The 16285-nt window shown below is 39.1% G+C and overlaps 1 protein-coding gene and 1 long non-coding RNA gene across 2 annotated transcripts; one reads left to right on the plus strand and one right to left on the minus strand.

Moving 5' to 3' along the window:
- Nucleotides 1-1403: 1403 nt before the first annotated feature.
- Nucleotides 1404-12855, minus strand: LOC134077064 (GTPase IMAP family member 9-like). Its single transcript, XM_062532452.1, has 3 exons — nucleotides 12738-12855; nucleotides 10273-10866; nucleotides 1404-1438 (listed from the first exon to the last, which is right to left on the minus strand). The coding sequence occupies exons 1-3, from the start codon at nucleotides 12853-12855 to the stop codon at nucleotides 1404-1406; spliced, it is 747 nt and encodes a 248-aa protein (XP_062388436.1).
- Nucleotides 12856-14613: 1758 nt separating this feature from the next.
- LOC134067868 (uncharacterized) lies at nucleotides 14614-16000 on the plus strand. The gene is made up of 3 exons (XR_009936582.1): nucleotides 14614-14652; nucleotides 15508-15580; nucleotides 15849-16000. It is a non-coding gene; the product is annotated as an uncharacterized LOC134067868 (long non-coding RNA).
- The last annotated feature ends 285 nt before the right edge of the window (nucleotides 16001-16285 follow it).

The following is a 16285-nucleotide window of genomic DNA, read 5'->3' on the forward strand; positions in this document are numbered from 1 at the left end:
ACCATGTTTATAAGGTGGCAACTACTTGATGTCCCGACTGGAGTTCGCGTCCGTTTTCCTTTTAGATGCAGTACTTCTAATCTAGAAAGTAAAATTCTGCTGCTGCTGAGAAACTAGTCCCTCAAAATCAATCATTGAGATGCAAGGTTTGCTTTATTTCTAACATCATTCTATCAACACAGACATGTACTTCGATAGTCTGACGTTTTAATTTATTTGTTTCGAGTGTGTGGGTAAGACCGTTTTGGATGTTAGGCCTACTGTTGAATTGTATTAGCGCAGCACCAATTTAGCAAAGGCGTACGCTGGCGTGGGCGTGGGCAACATGGTTATAACGCTACTTTCAAGTTGATGTTGGTGACACGGTGATGGTTGATTCTCCACCAGTCTCTAGCTGCCATGCAGTCATAATATGCTGGGATAATAAAGAATTTGTGACAAATGTCACTGACAGAACATTCTGAATTTTGACGAGCTCACCTGTCGGGTGTCCTACGAAGCTTGATTAGTGGCTTAGCGAGGTATGTTGCGCTCAAAGCCAGGGTATGCTGTCATACGAAAGTCGATCTGTTTCAGCGTCGCTGTATCACCATAGCGTCTTATGCTGCCAACCAAACCTGGTCGGGAACAGGTTATGTGCTAAGTTATAGCTCAAATTGTGATAAACTACCACCCTCTGACCAATCCTACTGACTATTAACCAATCCATTATCTTGAAAAATGAAGTTATCACATGTGAGATTCTTGCATACATCTCACAGGTGCAGCTCCGCTTCTAACATTTTGGAATTCGAAACGTTTGTACTGTAACTATGTTACCCATGCAGATATGTCACTACTAGACGTGCATACCATACAATATCTAATGACCATCAATGTTTTGATGTTATAGGTTAAACACTAAAAAAGACCACCCTAGATTTCACTACCGCTCATAAATGTGGAAGTAATTGTTTCTTTTTAACCTATAGGCGGTCTTGTGCATCTCCACGTTTCCTGATTGGCCAAAGTCACCCCAACCACGAGAACGCGCACAGATCTGAGCTGAAAGCCGTGTTTGACAAATTTATCACATAACTGCTATCGTAGGATCACTTAACTTAATACCCGAGTTGAGGCTTTGTGTAGCCTTGATATGTCTAGATAGCCTAGATGTGTCTGACTTGCTTCATAGGATACCCCACTGCAGACTGAGGGCAGGATACGTTCAGAAACCCATTCCTATACGGTGGCCGACAGGTTCAGATGACGTGCAACTCATGCAAGTCAACAAAACACATGCAAATAGACTAAACACAAACGACTTAAAACATCTTCATCTTGATTTGACAACACTTGAACATCATTTAGAAAACACGCTGCAAATTCAGAAATGATGTACATTTCATAAACGAGATGCCAATTTACAACACATGCAATTCAGAAATGCACTCCGAAACTGAAAACACAAACAGAAACACAAGCAAATCAGAAAACACATCTCGAAACTCAGAACAAAACGGAGGTGTGGCTAAGGATTTCAATTCTATTCTGTATTAGCCTACCGCTCTAATTAAACAAAACCTGCAACGTGTCTTGAGTTACTCAACAAAAATTGTTATTAAAAAAAAGTTTTGAAGTGAAATGTCAAATAATTTTCTGTTGCATTAAAAAAAAAAAAACCTGAATGTTTTCTGAATTTGCAGCGCGTTTTCTAAATGATGTTCACATGTTGTCAAATTGGGCCAATTGCTCTGTCAGTTAGCATTGCGCTCAAAGCTGCGCACAAAGTTGAACGTGGTTGCTGTGTAACAACTCACACAGCATCAGCTGGTTCCTTGTTAAACTCAGATTAAACTGCCTGAAAGCCGGAAGTACGCTGATTTCGAATTTTACCCCAGCAGATGCATTAACAGTTTTAACGCATTTCAGGATCTTGACGGGATAATTTTTATGACTGGTGTGGCTAAATGTACTATAATTGACAAAAATGGCAAATGTAAAGTAAAATTTTAATGAAATGCAAATAATGTTGAAATATATCATGAAATGGTATAGGCTACTTTTGTGGAAATATGAATCTGCCCTCACCTTATGCAGTAGGCTATTTATGAATTTAAATCAGTCAGTCAATCAATTGAAGCGAATAGAACATTACAAGGAGAAGCAACAATTATATTTATCGCCACACTTCAGCCAAACTATGCTGGGGACTGCACCCACATTCCAATCATTTCTATGGATCCGTGCGCAATCCAGCCTTTACAAATTGATGTGGGTAAGAATACTACGTATTTGGTCTGCCTAAACATACACCAGGCAAAATGCATCTGTGCGGTGTAGGCCTAGGCTACATAATTAGTGTCACAACTAACTTAAATGCCTGTGAAATGCATGTTAATGTGTCAGATAGGGGCAGACGTTTTATGATCATATTACTAAGTAATTATTTTTACCTCCACCAAGGAGGTTATGTTTTCATCGGGGTCTGTCTGTCTGTCTGTCAGATAACTCAAAAATTGATAGATGCATTTTGCTGAAATTTTCAGGGAAGGTCAGAAGAAAACAATGACATTTTGGGAGTGATCTGTATCACCGTCGGGATTCCCGAGCCGTTTATGTTTTTCGCCTTGCGGTGTAATGGCATTGTATGGCCACGTGGTGGCGATCTGAATAGTTTAGGTTCAAATGTATGACAACACTGTAAAAAAAAAGTTAGTTTAACTCAAAAATTCTAGGCAGCCGGTTGCCTTGAAATTTTGAGATCAATCAACTTAAACTTGGCAGGCTTTGAAGAACTGCAATTATTAAGTTGTGTAAGCTACATTTTTCTGCCAACTATTTTTTTTTTTCTAATTCAAGTTACTGGAAATTCTGTAAAACTTACTATTTTGAGTTCAGATTACCATCCCCTGATAACTTCTTTATTCCCAGAATGCAACAGCCCCAGTCAACTGAAATGTAATCTTGAAATAAAATTCTAAGCTAAAACTAAGTGACAGTGACACTAAAGGCCATACTGTTTTTGTGATGTTGTCATGTAATTGTTTGTTGTTGCTACAAACCATCATGTAGATGACCATCCACAATGTCTTAATCCTGTGCATAGGGTTTAGCGTAATGAATGTGCTTGCAGCACAAACAGATATGCACATTCTTAGTGATATCATTGAGACTATGGACTTACTGTTTGCTAGTAGTCCAGTTGCAGCATTTACATTAATCATGATATTTGTTAGGGTCAGGAACCTTCACTTTTCAAGGAGAAAACCAAATCCACCCCAGGAGGAAGAATACAGGGACATCAGTGGGTGGGTGTTTAGGAAGATTCCAAGGGCCCAGAAATGACAGAGGACCCTCAGAAAGCCTCCTCCCCAATAACATTATATATTATTGGAGGGACCCAGAATGGCTGTCCGTCATAGGGCATACATTCTATAGCAGCATACCTGCAGACACATAATGCAAGATAGCATTGAGTGGCTGACTTTGTGACACCGCCAAGGAGCCAAATCAATGCAAATTGAAAGAGCAGTCAATTTCTCATTGCACCCCGTTTGATATATGTCTACAGTACTTTCTAAAATGACATTATTGATAACGGTCTTCTCCTCAATGGTATCCCTGACAAAACTCTGAAAATCTGTCACATAGTCATTTTGTTCAAAAGTTGATTCATGTTATACACATCCAAAAAAGGAACAATAAACAGTAATGAGAAAAATAAGCTTTTGCAGACTTGAAAATTCCAGTAACTTGAATTAAAAATACTTAGTTGGCAGAACTTGAAAAATGTTGTAGTTCTTAAAAAAATAAGTCAATACCTTCAACTCAAACATTCAAGGCAGCCAGTTGCCTTGAAAATTTGAGTTGAACTAACTAACTTTTTTTTTTTTTGTTAGGACCATAACTTACCATTTTGAGTTATCTTGATTATTTTAGTTCTTCACTGTCAACTTGAAAAGTTAGTGAAATCAGTTGACTTTTATATTTCAAGTTGAACCAACTTAAAAAAAAAACAGTGAAAAACAAATAACTTGGAAAACTTTGACTTCTTTTTTTATGTTGTGTTAACTCATGAAACTAAGTAGACATACATTTGCTTATCTTTTAAGTTGAAATAACTAAAGGGAAGACTGCACTGATACATATAATTAAATATTTAAGTTGAGTCAACTTCATTTTGCAAGTTTGCAAGATGCAATTACAAAAAAAGTTGGATCAACTGTTTTTTTCTAGTTTACCATGTCTTCCTGTTTTTTTAAATTTATATTTACTTACAAACCTTAGTTCGCAGGACAAAAGGCAAGTTCTATTTTTTACAGTGAATACAGGCGGAGGTCTGCGCTCTGAGAGCTTTTCTAGTTTTTATATAATAATACCGTTTCTGATATTAAACTACTGCTCCAAACTGCCAGATGGTTTGCAATAACAACGCAATGTTGGAGCGAGATGGCCCAACTCATTATTATAATATGCCATAATAACTCATTTTCAACAGTAGCCACCTCAAGGCTCAATTTGAAGAAGGGGTGTGGAGACTAGCCATTTCTGTTAATTGCATAGCATGGTCAAATGAGAATTTACCTTTTATGTTTCGTATAAGTACCGATAGCCTAATTAAAATATATATTATACGCAATAAGGTTTCACAATGCATGCTCAATAAATGAATGAAAGCGCCTCCCGCAAACGGGTGGAAATCTCCACACTACTTCAATTGTAATTCTCTTGTAATTCCACTACTTTTAGCGGGAACAGGCATGTAACTAAGTATTTTTTTTAAATCAAAATAGTAGTTACAATTACTGAAATTGAAATGAGTTTGTTACTACTCTCTGTTGTAAAACACAGAGACAGAAATGTAGACAGAGTTGCAATATTTGCAGGTGCAAAGACCCTATCCACATCTAAGGCTGCGTTTAGACTGCAGATCGGATATGCTCAATTCCGATGTTGTGCTCATATCCGATTTTTTTGATTGCATGTTTACATCTACTTTCGCCAGTGACCCAAATCCGATCATGTGTGTTTACATTTGCCAGACACTTGAAATGGCCCGCATGCGCATGGGCTGAAAGTTTCTTGTAGGGGAGAACCAGCACAATCGTAACATTTTTTTTTTTTATTTTTTCAGTTCAAACTAGCTTTAGACTTGAGAGCAGTGAAACTTGACCAGAACAGAGTCATACATCTCTACTCCATGAAAGTTGAAACAGAATGTAACAAATATGTTGCAGTTTGTTTATAACTTAAAGGGATAGTTCGGGTTTTAAGACACGAAGTTATATGGGTTCCCCGTCAGCAACGTTGTGCATCAGCACTGACTTACCCCGCAACAGCGTCCTGTGAGCCGAGATCCAGCCGGTTTTTGATGCTGAAGAAAGTAGTCCGGCAAGTTTCTGTGGTCACGAAAGTAAAGTGTTTTTCTTCTCAAAACCATATGCGTTCAAAAGAGTGATATATTTGCACCACAAAAATGTTGTCCAGGAAAAATTCAAACCTCGTTATCACTTACTTATTTTTCGTGATTCCTATCACTGTGCGCTACTGACAGCTGGACAACGTTTTTGTGGTGCAAATATATCACTCTGTTGAACGCATATGGTTTTGAGAAGAAAAACACTTTACTTTCGTGACCCCAGAAACTTGCTGAAGAAAATAGTCCGGCATCAAAAACGATCAAAAACCGGCTGGATCTCGGCTCACAGGACGCTGTCGGGGGGTAAGTCAGTGCTGATGCACAACGTTGCTGACAGGGAACCCATATAACTTCGTGTCTTAAAACCCGAACTATCCCTTTAACTTAACAGTGACATTTAGGCTACCTTTGTTCCAACCTACCTAGCCATAAAAAAGTGCGGTAGGCTACAGTTTTAACAGTATAGCGTCATGGTTTTAACAGTGCTAAAATCGTGAATCCTATAACATATTTTGGTAACACTTTACATTACGGCTCGCTAATAAGGTGGTAATTGTATGGTAATTTCTATGTAATTTCATGGTAACAATCCCTTGTTATCACTTATTACAAGTAATTTCCATGCAGTTTCTAGTGCAATTACTCTGCAGTTTCTAGGTAATAGCAATGCAAATAGCATTAATTAAGGTGGTAATTTCTATGGTATTTTTATGTAATTTCATGGTAATAATATTTTGTAGCCCCTTATTACTAGTAATTTCTATGCAATTTCCAGTGCAATTACTCTGCAGTTTCTAAGTAATAGTGATGCAAACAGCTTTCATTTTAAGTTTAATAAAATGGTAAGGATTTAAAATGAATCTAGTTCTTGAAATGATAGTCCAGGATTTACTTATTGGTTTTGTTTAATCACCTGAAAAACAAGGAGGTAATTTCCAGGAAAATACACAGCGTCAGGGCCGTAAAATACACTATCACTTATTTCCACTAACACTAAAAATTTCATAAGGATAATTGATGGGTTTATCAACACATCTAGGTAATTAAATAGGAAGAGGCAATAGTGCATTTTACAGCTCTGATACCATATAGTTTCCATAAAATTACTTCACTTGTTCCAGTTTAGTTACAGGCACATAATATCTTCTTTACCAGCTTACTACGACAATGACTTGGTTTGTCTCTTTCTTAGTAGGCTAATAACTAAGTAATTGGGTGGAAATAAGTGATGATGTATTTTACGGCCCTGACGCTGTGTATTTTCCTGGAAATTACCTCCTTGTTTGTCATGTAATTAAACAAAAACAATAAGTAAAGTTTCAAATAATTACCATTTTATTATACTTAAAATGAAAGCTGTTTGCATCGCTATTACCTAAAAACTGCAGAGTTATTGCACTGGAAACTGCATGGAAATAACTTGTAATAAGTGGCTACAAAGGATTAAAGGATAAAATGATATCAAAATACCATAGAAATTACCACCTTAATTAATGCTGTTTGCATTGCTATTACCTAGAAACAGCAGAGTAATTGCACTAGAAACTGCATAGAAATTACTGGTAATAAGTGGTAACAAGTGGTAACAAGGGATTGTTACCATGAAATTACATAGAAATTACCATACAATTACCACCTTATTAGCGAGCCGTAATGTAAAGTGTTACCCATATTTTAACACAGAACACTACTGGCTTAAACAATGAACATCTGTTTTCATATATAACCAACAAAAAAGGTCCAAATGTATGACTGTTAAAGCTAGTTGTATGAGTGATTAGCCATTGCAGACCATATTATGCTAGCTCACAATAACCTTTAAATAGGCTTATTTTGGTCATATTGACTTAATAAAACCTGTTATATAGTTGATGAACTGCTTATTTCTTACATGTCTGAAGCAATTGGTCCAACACTGATATTTGAAGTTGCTGTGTTAACTTTCTTTGGGTGTGATCGCGGCACATAAAAATAATCCATAACTCGCAATCATAATTGCTCGTGCATGCGCTATAAAATCAGTTCATTTTGCCAGAGACGGGTGTTACAACTAACTCTTTTACTGTCTATGCAACTAACCCGCACAGGTCTAGGTCATGTTTTTTTATTTTCATGTAATTGCATTTGCTGTGACTATATAAATCAAATGGCACTCATGTTAACTTGAAACAGATCGAGGGACTGACGAAATGACTGACATGTGATTGAAGTCTACACATTCAAATTTCACGAAGCAAAGTTAAAAAAACAGAACTGCAGTTGCCGTTTTAAAAATAGTCTAATAGCCTACAAATCGCGATGCTTGAATTTGACACTTTTTTGCATAATATCTCTGGTTGTAGGCTATTTATGGTAGACCATTCATATTTGGATGGCTATAGGCCTACGATTGTAGATAATTAGGTAGGCTACAAATGTTTTATTCTCAATACATGGTCTACGGAAACGTAATAGTCTATCAAAGTATCAATAGGGTAACTTTTAACACGCTCCGCCAGCGCGCCCACTTGGAATTGTAACCTAACGTCACCAGGCGCATAATTGTCACAGATTAATGACGTGTGGGACGCATTGCACTGGAATATCCGATTTGTCTGTTTAGACTGTAGACACATGCACACAAATCCGATCCATATCTGATTTAAAACCACATACGAAAGGGGCCTGTATCCGATCTGAGGAGATCGGAATTCATGTGTTTTTTTTCTGTTTACACTGTCGTGGCACAGATCGGATGCGTGCCACATGAGAGCAAAAAATCGGATTTGGGTCACTTCAAACTGGCAGTCTAAACGCAGCCTAAGAGTAGCAATTCGAATCTTATAAAGCACCCGTTGAAACAACACGCTTCGACAATGCTATAAGACTCCAGCCCTACGAATGCTGAAGGCACCACTCCATGCAAACAACCAGACTTTACACGGACTGCAGTGCAGCCGATTGTAATAATCCTCTTCTCGCTCTCACAGATGACAGCAACGTTTCTCAAATAGCCGTGTAACTCCGGCATATTTATTGTGTTCGTGCATAACATGCATACAATCAGACTGACCATCTATCTTCCGGCTTTCGTGCCTGCTCTGTTTTCTCTATCCCATAACTCCCCGTGTTCTTAAAGCTATATCTCGCAGCAGCAGGTTAAACCACAGGTACATATGACACAGCAATGAAGCTTAAGTAGTCATGTGACTTATTGCGATGTGTTTTGTTGTTTTGCATGTGTTGACATGAGTTGCACGTTGTTTGCTCCTGTCGGCCACCGTACATACCTCACACAAAACAGCATGGAGAAAGTGATTTTTTTCCTAATATGGGCACTTTAACAAGTCACGATTCATCAAATATAAACAAAACAAAACAAATCTTAAAGCAAGGTGAGAGAGAGAGAGAGAGAGAGAGAGAGAGAGAGAGAGAGAGAGAGAGAGAGAAAGAGAAAGAGAGAGAGAGAGAGGAATCTCTGTTCCTTTCTTAAATCTCCAAAACAGAAATGAACATTTAAATGCCATTCATCTGAAAACATCTGGGCATCTCTCTTATCTGAGAGCAAGGGGGTGCACATCTCATCAGAGGAGGCACCAAAATATTACAGAAACACTTACAAAACTTTAACATGATAGCTAACATGAATATATTAACATTTCTCATTGGACACATGAATACATTGAATACAGTTGGAGTCCAGGTATTTTCCTGTGGTCCAGAAGAAGCCCCAAAACATATAACCATATCCATTTCATTTGCTGGCATCTCATTGTTCCATGCTGAAAGGGCACTATCATCATTACTATTATTTTATAATTGTAAATGGGTAAATTGGACTCATTAACTTAACCAAATAAAATAAAAAAGGACATAATGTTTGTGTTGGGGAATTTCAATTTGTCCAATTCCTTTCGATGCTCCTGCCTCTTTGGCTTAGTTCACACTGGCAGTCGAAATCGGATGTCTTGCATATCCGATCAGAACCTGATCTTTCTGACTGACTGTTCTCATTGCATATTGCAAGTGATCACATCCGATCACATCCGATCTTGGCGTGCAATGCTCAGATCCGATATAAATTACACACACCTGGATTCATTAGGTAGAGTTGTACACAACCAAGTCGTCATGGATGAAAGTGGATTTATTTTTTATATTTTCCAACTTATTATGCATAGCCGTGGCGCAAATACCTCGTCACCCTTTACGTTACAGTTTTCCATGTTTCACCAGAAAATTATGACTTGACTCTGATGTTGGTTTTTGTTTTGCTGGTAGCCCTGGCGCACGCGCTGAATTAATCAATCAATCACTTCCATCACTCAGAATTACGTTGCAATTGTTTGTTGCAGTGCAAATGACGAAAGGGGCACGTTGAAATCCTATTCAAGTTGTTCAACTGTTCAGATTGAGTCATATCCGATAGTAAGTGATATTGAAACCACCTCCGTATGTGGTGTGAATCATCATTGGAAAAATCGCATTTCATGCGGTTTTGTGCCGTTCAGACTACCCAAAATTCAAGCTAGATACAATCCAGATAAGCAAAAAATCGGAATTCGACTGCCAGTGTGAACTAAGCCATAGAAGTTAATCCACAGCTCCTCCCATAGCTGCCTCTGCTATGTATTCACCCAGAGCTTCTGTAATATATGTGCCTTTTGTTACAGCTATTGTATCAGCCAATAAACCTGTTGCTACTCCATTTTCTTCGCCCTCCTAGAAGAAATATTTCTTAAAATATTTATTCGCAACGTCTACTATCTCCTCATATACAATTCCCAAGCCTCCAGAAAATGCGTTTACAGCTTGATTGATCGCATATCCTTTCGCTACGTCTTTCACTACTTCCTTAGCGAAAGCTATTTGTGCCTCTCTCCTGAGCTTACCCTGAGCATCCTCGTACATCTTGTTTGTATAGAAATTTCCTCCATTATTTTTCACCATGGTGTCAATTTTCTGCAGTAGCTCATTCACTTGAGTCCTGTCATGTCTTTGGTCGTTATTGAGGGAATGATATCTACCACCACATTTGTTGATAAGTTCTTGTATGGGAGGATACTTTACAGCTTCATCCACTGTTATTCCTTTCAACTGATCAGCATGAGTGAACAGCACCATGGAATATTTTGCTGCTCCCACACCAAAGTTATTCTGGATCCACGTCACAGTCTCTCTCTCCTCACCTGTGAATCTTATATCCAGTCTGATAACCAGAAGGAAGGCATGAGGTCCAGGAATGGACAGATCGACACACTTCTCTATATTTCTTTTCAGCACATCTGAACTCTTTTTAGTATCAAACAGTCCTGGGGTGTCAATCACTTTGATGTTTTTAGCGCCTACTAGCCCACTACGCATTTGACTGCCATCAGTGACAGAAGCAAAACCTTGACTTTCGTCAAAGGCCATTGACCCCAGGATGTTGTTTCCTGATGCGCTCTTCCCAGCTCCAGTTTTACCCACCAGCACAATCCTAACCTCTGAAGAGCAAAGAAAACAGTGTCAGTTTCTGAGGAATATTCAGAACTTGAATTCAACAAAAAAAGTGCCAATACTGTACGCCAATTCAGCTTGTATGACATCTTATATTCATCAGCCTCATCATGGCCTCACTTATTCTTTGCTATGTTTCATAAGAGTTCCTTTCTGTGAGAATCATGTATTTTATGCATGGTGTAACCCCTTTCTTTCAATGCAGTGGAATGCGCGTAGTTACGTTTTTTTTGGACTTGCGCACCTTAACGTGTATGGGAGAATTCCCCCCATGTGTGTTCTCCTCAAACCTATTAATTATATTCTATATCATTTCAAAGGGCTTTTCCCCTGATTACAATGGTGGGTATATTGTATCTCTGTCATGTAACATAACCACAAAGTAAGCCTCTTTGTGTCGCAAGGGCATCAAGTCTGAAAAAATTGAATGTACCATGCAGTCTGCAAAGTGTTTAATAAAGACATATGGTTTTAATATACAATATGTCTGAGGGAAATTATGACACATATTCTAACATGGTAAAGGAAAGAAAATAAAATGACTTTGTATTGCTATTCCCACCTGCTCTTGGAGAATTGGCCTGGACAGCCATTGGCCTGAAGGAAGGAACAAAAAGATGTGAAAATGAGAGTAAGAAGGTTGGAGAGAATATGGAGCACATTTAAGACGTAATTAACGGTCGGCCATCCCATTTTGTTTTTGGTCTGTTCTAGACACACGTCTGACACTCTGCGAGTTTTTATCCTAGAAACATGTAAATGGCACCACAAGAAAGTTATTGGGGACCAAGCAGCGAAGCTACGGAGCCCGGGAAGGGTCAGGTGGGTGAATATTTTTTAAGTGCTCTTTTGCGTTCCCTCGCAATACTTTCTGCGATCCCTCGCAATACTTTTTGCGTTACCTCACAATACTTTTTGCGTTACCTTGCAATACTTTCGCGTTCCCTCGCAATAATGTGTAGCCTATGTCCTTTAAGCCGCAGGTTCTGTTTGCAGAGTGGGAGGGGTAGAGGGGGAGCGATGGTGTGTGTGAGATTGGAGTGGGAAAGAGAGGCATGTTACAGGGACATAAGCGATGTGAATGTAGGCTATATTGTTATAGAGATCACAAAATAAATCCTCAGATCCATTCCAAACCACTGTGCAAATGTTGTGAAGGAGAGAGGGAGTTAACCCGAGTCAATTCAAGTACCTCGGCCCTAGGAGCAGCCAAATAAGTCTCCCCTGAAATCTCAAACTACGTTCTAAGACATAAAAAACATTTTTTTTTTTTTTTTGCTATATTGTTTGTGTTATCGGTGTTTTTAATGTTTTTATGTTCCTGCAAATGTTGTGAAGGAGAGAGGGAGTTAACCCGAGTCAATTCAAGTACCTCGGCCCTAGGAGCAGCCAAATAAGTCTCCCCTGAAATCTCAAACTACGTTCTAAGACATAAAAAACATTTTTTTTTTTTTTTTGCTATATTGTTTGTGTTATCGGTGTTTTTAATGTTTTTATGTTCCTGCATCATCTTCCTCTTTGTTTTTGGGTCATACCGATATAAGATTTACTGCTGCTCTTGATCTCAGTGGGACACGGCAAACTTTTTGGAGTTGCATAGTAACGGAACGTGAAAGGACGGCACTTTGTTTTTGTCGGATTCCATCAAGCTACTGCAACTTCTAGGCTACTTTTGATTCCATCTGCCATGGGATTTTCTGAATGGACAAGTGGAGGCAGTCTTCCAGATGACAACCGACCTGTCAGATACACAGGAGAATTTCTACTAAATCGGAGAAAACCTGCACGATTGTTTGCGGGCATGTTCATCATGGATAGGCCTATATGGAGTATTCCGGCGGAGCTATCTCGGGCTGACGGTCGCGGAGGACGAGGGAGGCGAGGCGAGGCTGGATGGAGACGGGTGCAGCGCTGGAAAGGCACACGGAGGCGGAGTCTGTCTTTATGTCAACAACCGCTGGTGCTACAGCCGTCATTCGAGAGATGGACCCCCTCCTCTTCTCTCTCCAGGGACTAGGGGACTGGACCCACACACACACACACCCTTTTCTGTCCTGTTCTCTCTTTGTTTTGTCTTGTTTGTCTTATATGTTGTGCGTCTTATGTGTCGCTATACCTGCATGGAGAAACTGTCCCTCGGGGATAAATAATTTTTTTTTAATGGAATTGAATTGAATTGGGGCGCATTGGGCGCATATTCCCAGTAGGCTAGCCTAGGCTACGTCAGATTAATGCGCTGTCAACTCTCATGCTGCGCCTTAACAAGCCGTTTTTCTTTAGCAGATGCGTCAGAGTTTTCATGCTTATAATCACATTGTGTCTCACAGACAAATCTGCCAGTATATTGCTGTATGTGAGCCCCAGGTCAAAGTCAAACTTAATAATGTCCAGATGATCCATGAGATGAACTGCAGTCCATGTAAACCTGTATGGTAGGCTTATGTATGGAGCCCAAGTTGACAGGAACACATACAAGTTATTGCGAGGGAACGCAAAAGTTATTGCAAGGGAACGCAAAAGTTATTGCGAGGGAACGCAAAAGTGCACTTAAAAAATATTCACCCACCTGACCCTTCCCAAGTTCCGTACGAAGCTGCGAAGGCACCATTGTGTTTGTTAGTATTCTTACTGGGGGCCAAGCAGCGAAGCTGCGAAGGCACCCATTGTGTTTCTTAGTTTTCCTCTTATTATTATAACCGCCGCTAGCATAGCTAGCGAAACGGTCATATAGTTGTTGTCAAAGTTTTTTTTTTTTTTTTTTCCGTCATCGTTTCTGAATTTTTGGTCAACGATTCCCGGGACACCGTAACACCGGGGCACATGGAACTTGGTGGGCATGTAGCCCCAGTAGACTTTTACGGAAAAATTTCGTTTCGTCCCCGGGGGTCACTCTCCCCCCGCGCTGGCCCCGCCCGAAGGCCAAAAAATTGCAGTTTTTCCTATATAACTACCTGAACCGTGGCACCGAGGATGACAAAATTTTTATGGTATGTTGGTCTCAAGAGCTCGGATGAACTTAGCTTATAACCAGTCATTTGTGAATTGCACCCCCATGGTAAAAATTTAAAATGTAATGTAATATTGCTTTAATTGCCCCTATCTTCAGATGAGATGCTATGAACTGCACCAAATTTCATGTGTATGATTAACCTGACACCCTCTGGGAGTATGCCAAGTTTTGTGGAATTTCATCCATGGGGGGCTATAAATAAATGTATTTATGTGTGCATTTGGTGAATGGTCCCTCAACGGGGCTGCTCTACACTGAAGCCTAGAATGGCCCGTGCCCCATGTAGCTGTGTCACTGACCACCCCCGTGGCTACCCTGTGCTTACCAAATAAAACAATTATGTATTTATTACGATTTTATATGAGAACGTCAAAAGCAGAACTAATGTAACAACGTTCAAACACTGCAGCCTGCTGCCACTGGTGTGTGGCGCTGGCGCTGCTCAGTGAATGATAGATCAGATCAGAGAGAAGAAGACAAACGAAGAAGATGGAGTTGTGATTTCTCAGTTCCGAATGGCGGCCATATTGGAATTTTCTTTACTGTCGCTAGTTTCACACTACTTGAAATCGTTTAGCTTACTGCAACATGAGAAATCATCTCTTACGTGACTTGTTGTTCTTGCACGTAACTGTGTAACCGTCAGACTGATAAAGAAGTTGGTAAATGTCTTTACGTTTAGAAACGTAATCAAGCAAACTCATCCAAGCAGATGCGAATAGCCTGTCAGTACTCAAACCACCAGTAGCAGGCTTAGGACTAGGTAAGTAAAACATCTCTTCTCTATATCTCTACTATTTTCATTTTAAAAACTGTATGTAAAGCGTAATTCTAGCCAACACCTGTTTCCAAAATGTATTTATAGAGTCTGTACATGTGGTCCCTAGCTTGGTTTGCCCGAAAATTAAGTGGAAATATCCTTTAGAAGTGTTTACTTTAGGCGCTAGTTAGCATGTAACAGCATCTGAATTAATGAACTGGCATGGTGCATTTATACCTGACGATCTCTTTCAAGTAATTTAAATAAAAAACGGACCTCATGGTTAGTATTTATAGAGTCTGTACATGTGGTCCCTAGCTTGGTTTGTCTGAAAATTAAGTGGAAATATCCTTTATTAGTGTTTGTACTGTAGGCGCCAGTTAGCATGTAACAGCATGTGAATGAATGAACTGGCCACTAGCATGGTGCATTTATACCTGACGATCTCTTTCAAGTTATTTGAATAAAAAACTGACATCATGGTTAGTATTTATAGAGTCTGTACATGTGGTCCCTACCCTGGTTTGTCCGAGAATTAAGTAGAAATATCCTTTAGAAGTGTTTGTACTCTAGGCGCTAGTTAGCATGTAACAGCATCTGAATGAATGAACTGGCCACTACTGTATGGTGCATTTATACCTGACGATGTCTTTCAAGTCATTTAAATAAAAAATGGATATAATGGTTAGTATTTGTAGAGTCTGTACATGTGGTCCCTTGCTTGGTTTGTCTGAAAATTAAGTGGAAATATCCTTTAGAAGTGTTTGTACTTTAGGCGCTAGTTAGCGTGCCAGGTGTCATACCATTGCAGTAATCATCTCACTAAACACGTCTTTTCATATCCAATCTGTTCAATAGAGTTTGCCAGTCAGACCACTACACCTTTGCCAGCACCACCACCCAGCAAGCTTCATCAACTCCAGCCATGCCGGTAAATACAGTGCCTATTGACAGCCTACACACCCCTGTTCAAATGCCAGTAGCTTTGTCCATTGTTAAATCCCTGTTGTTCTTAAATGTGTTATTGTGTTTTGGAAAGGTATTGCATTACATTACTCTTCACCTTTTGCTTTTGTAGTAGAAAACATGTTGATGGTAGTGAAAAGGTAGTACATTCAGCTCAATTTTTTTGTATGAACCCTGCCATTGCAGTAATCATCTCACTAAATATGCCTTTTCATTTCTAATCTGTTCAACAGAGTTTACCAGTCAGACATACACCTCTGTCAAATTCGCTCACAATGCTGCCAGTAACACCCCAGCAAGGTAGAACTGCATTTTCATTAATCTGGCACCAATATCAAGGGAGAAACAAGCCATGAATGTCTGTCACAACTTCTTTGCATCTTTACTTTCCTTACATCTGAAGAGTGTGTTGCATATTTATATCATTATTAAAAATAATTGTAACAAATTAAAGCATGTACCATAAATAAAGCATGTAAATGAGCATGTAAAATAAATAAACAAAAACAAGTAAAATAAATAAATAAACAAAATGTATTGAACCTAATACTATGTGTGGTGAGTCTGTGTGATAGTTGCTGAGGATAAATGTTTTTATATTGGATTATTAAATTACAGAATACATTTAGGTTTCTCATCAGCAGGCACTGTCTTCACCTTAGTAAATTTG

The sequence above is a fragment of the Sardina pilchardus genome, chromosome 1, assembly GCF_963854185.1.
Source record: "Sardina pilchardus chromosome 1, fSarPil1.1, whole genome shotgun sequence".
Taxonomy (NCBI): domain Eukaryota; kingdom Metazoa; phylum Chordata; class Actinopteri; order Clupeiformes; family Clupeidae; genus Sardina; species Sardina pilchardus.

What these genes read in the sequence shown, in the direction of transcription:
- LOC134077064 (XM_062532452.1), bottom strand. Translation starts at nt 12,855, where the DNA reads ATGACGGCTGTAGCACCAGCGGTTGTTGACATAAAGACAGACTCCGCC. An exon ending in CTCCCTCGTCCTCCGCGACC is followed by an intron (nt 10,867 to 12,737) that starts GTCAGCCCGAGA and finishes TTTGCTCTTCAG; the next exon opens with AGGTTAGGATTGTGCTGGTG. An exon ending in GATGTACGAGGATGCTCAGG is followed by an intron (nt 1,439 to 10,272) that starts GTAAGCTCAGGA and finishes TTGTGTTTTCAG; the next exon opens with TTTCGGAGTGCATTTCTGAA.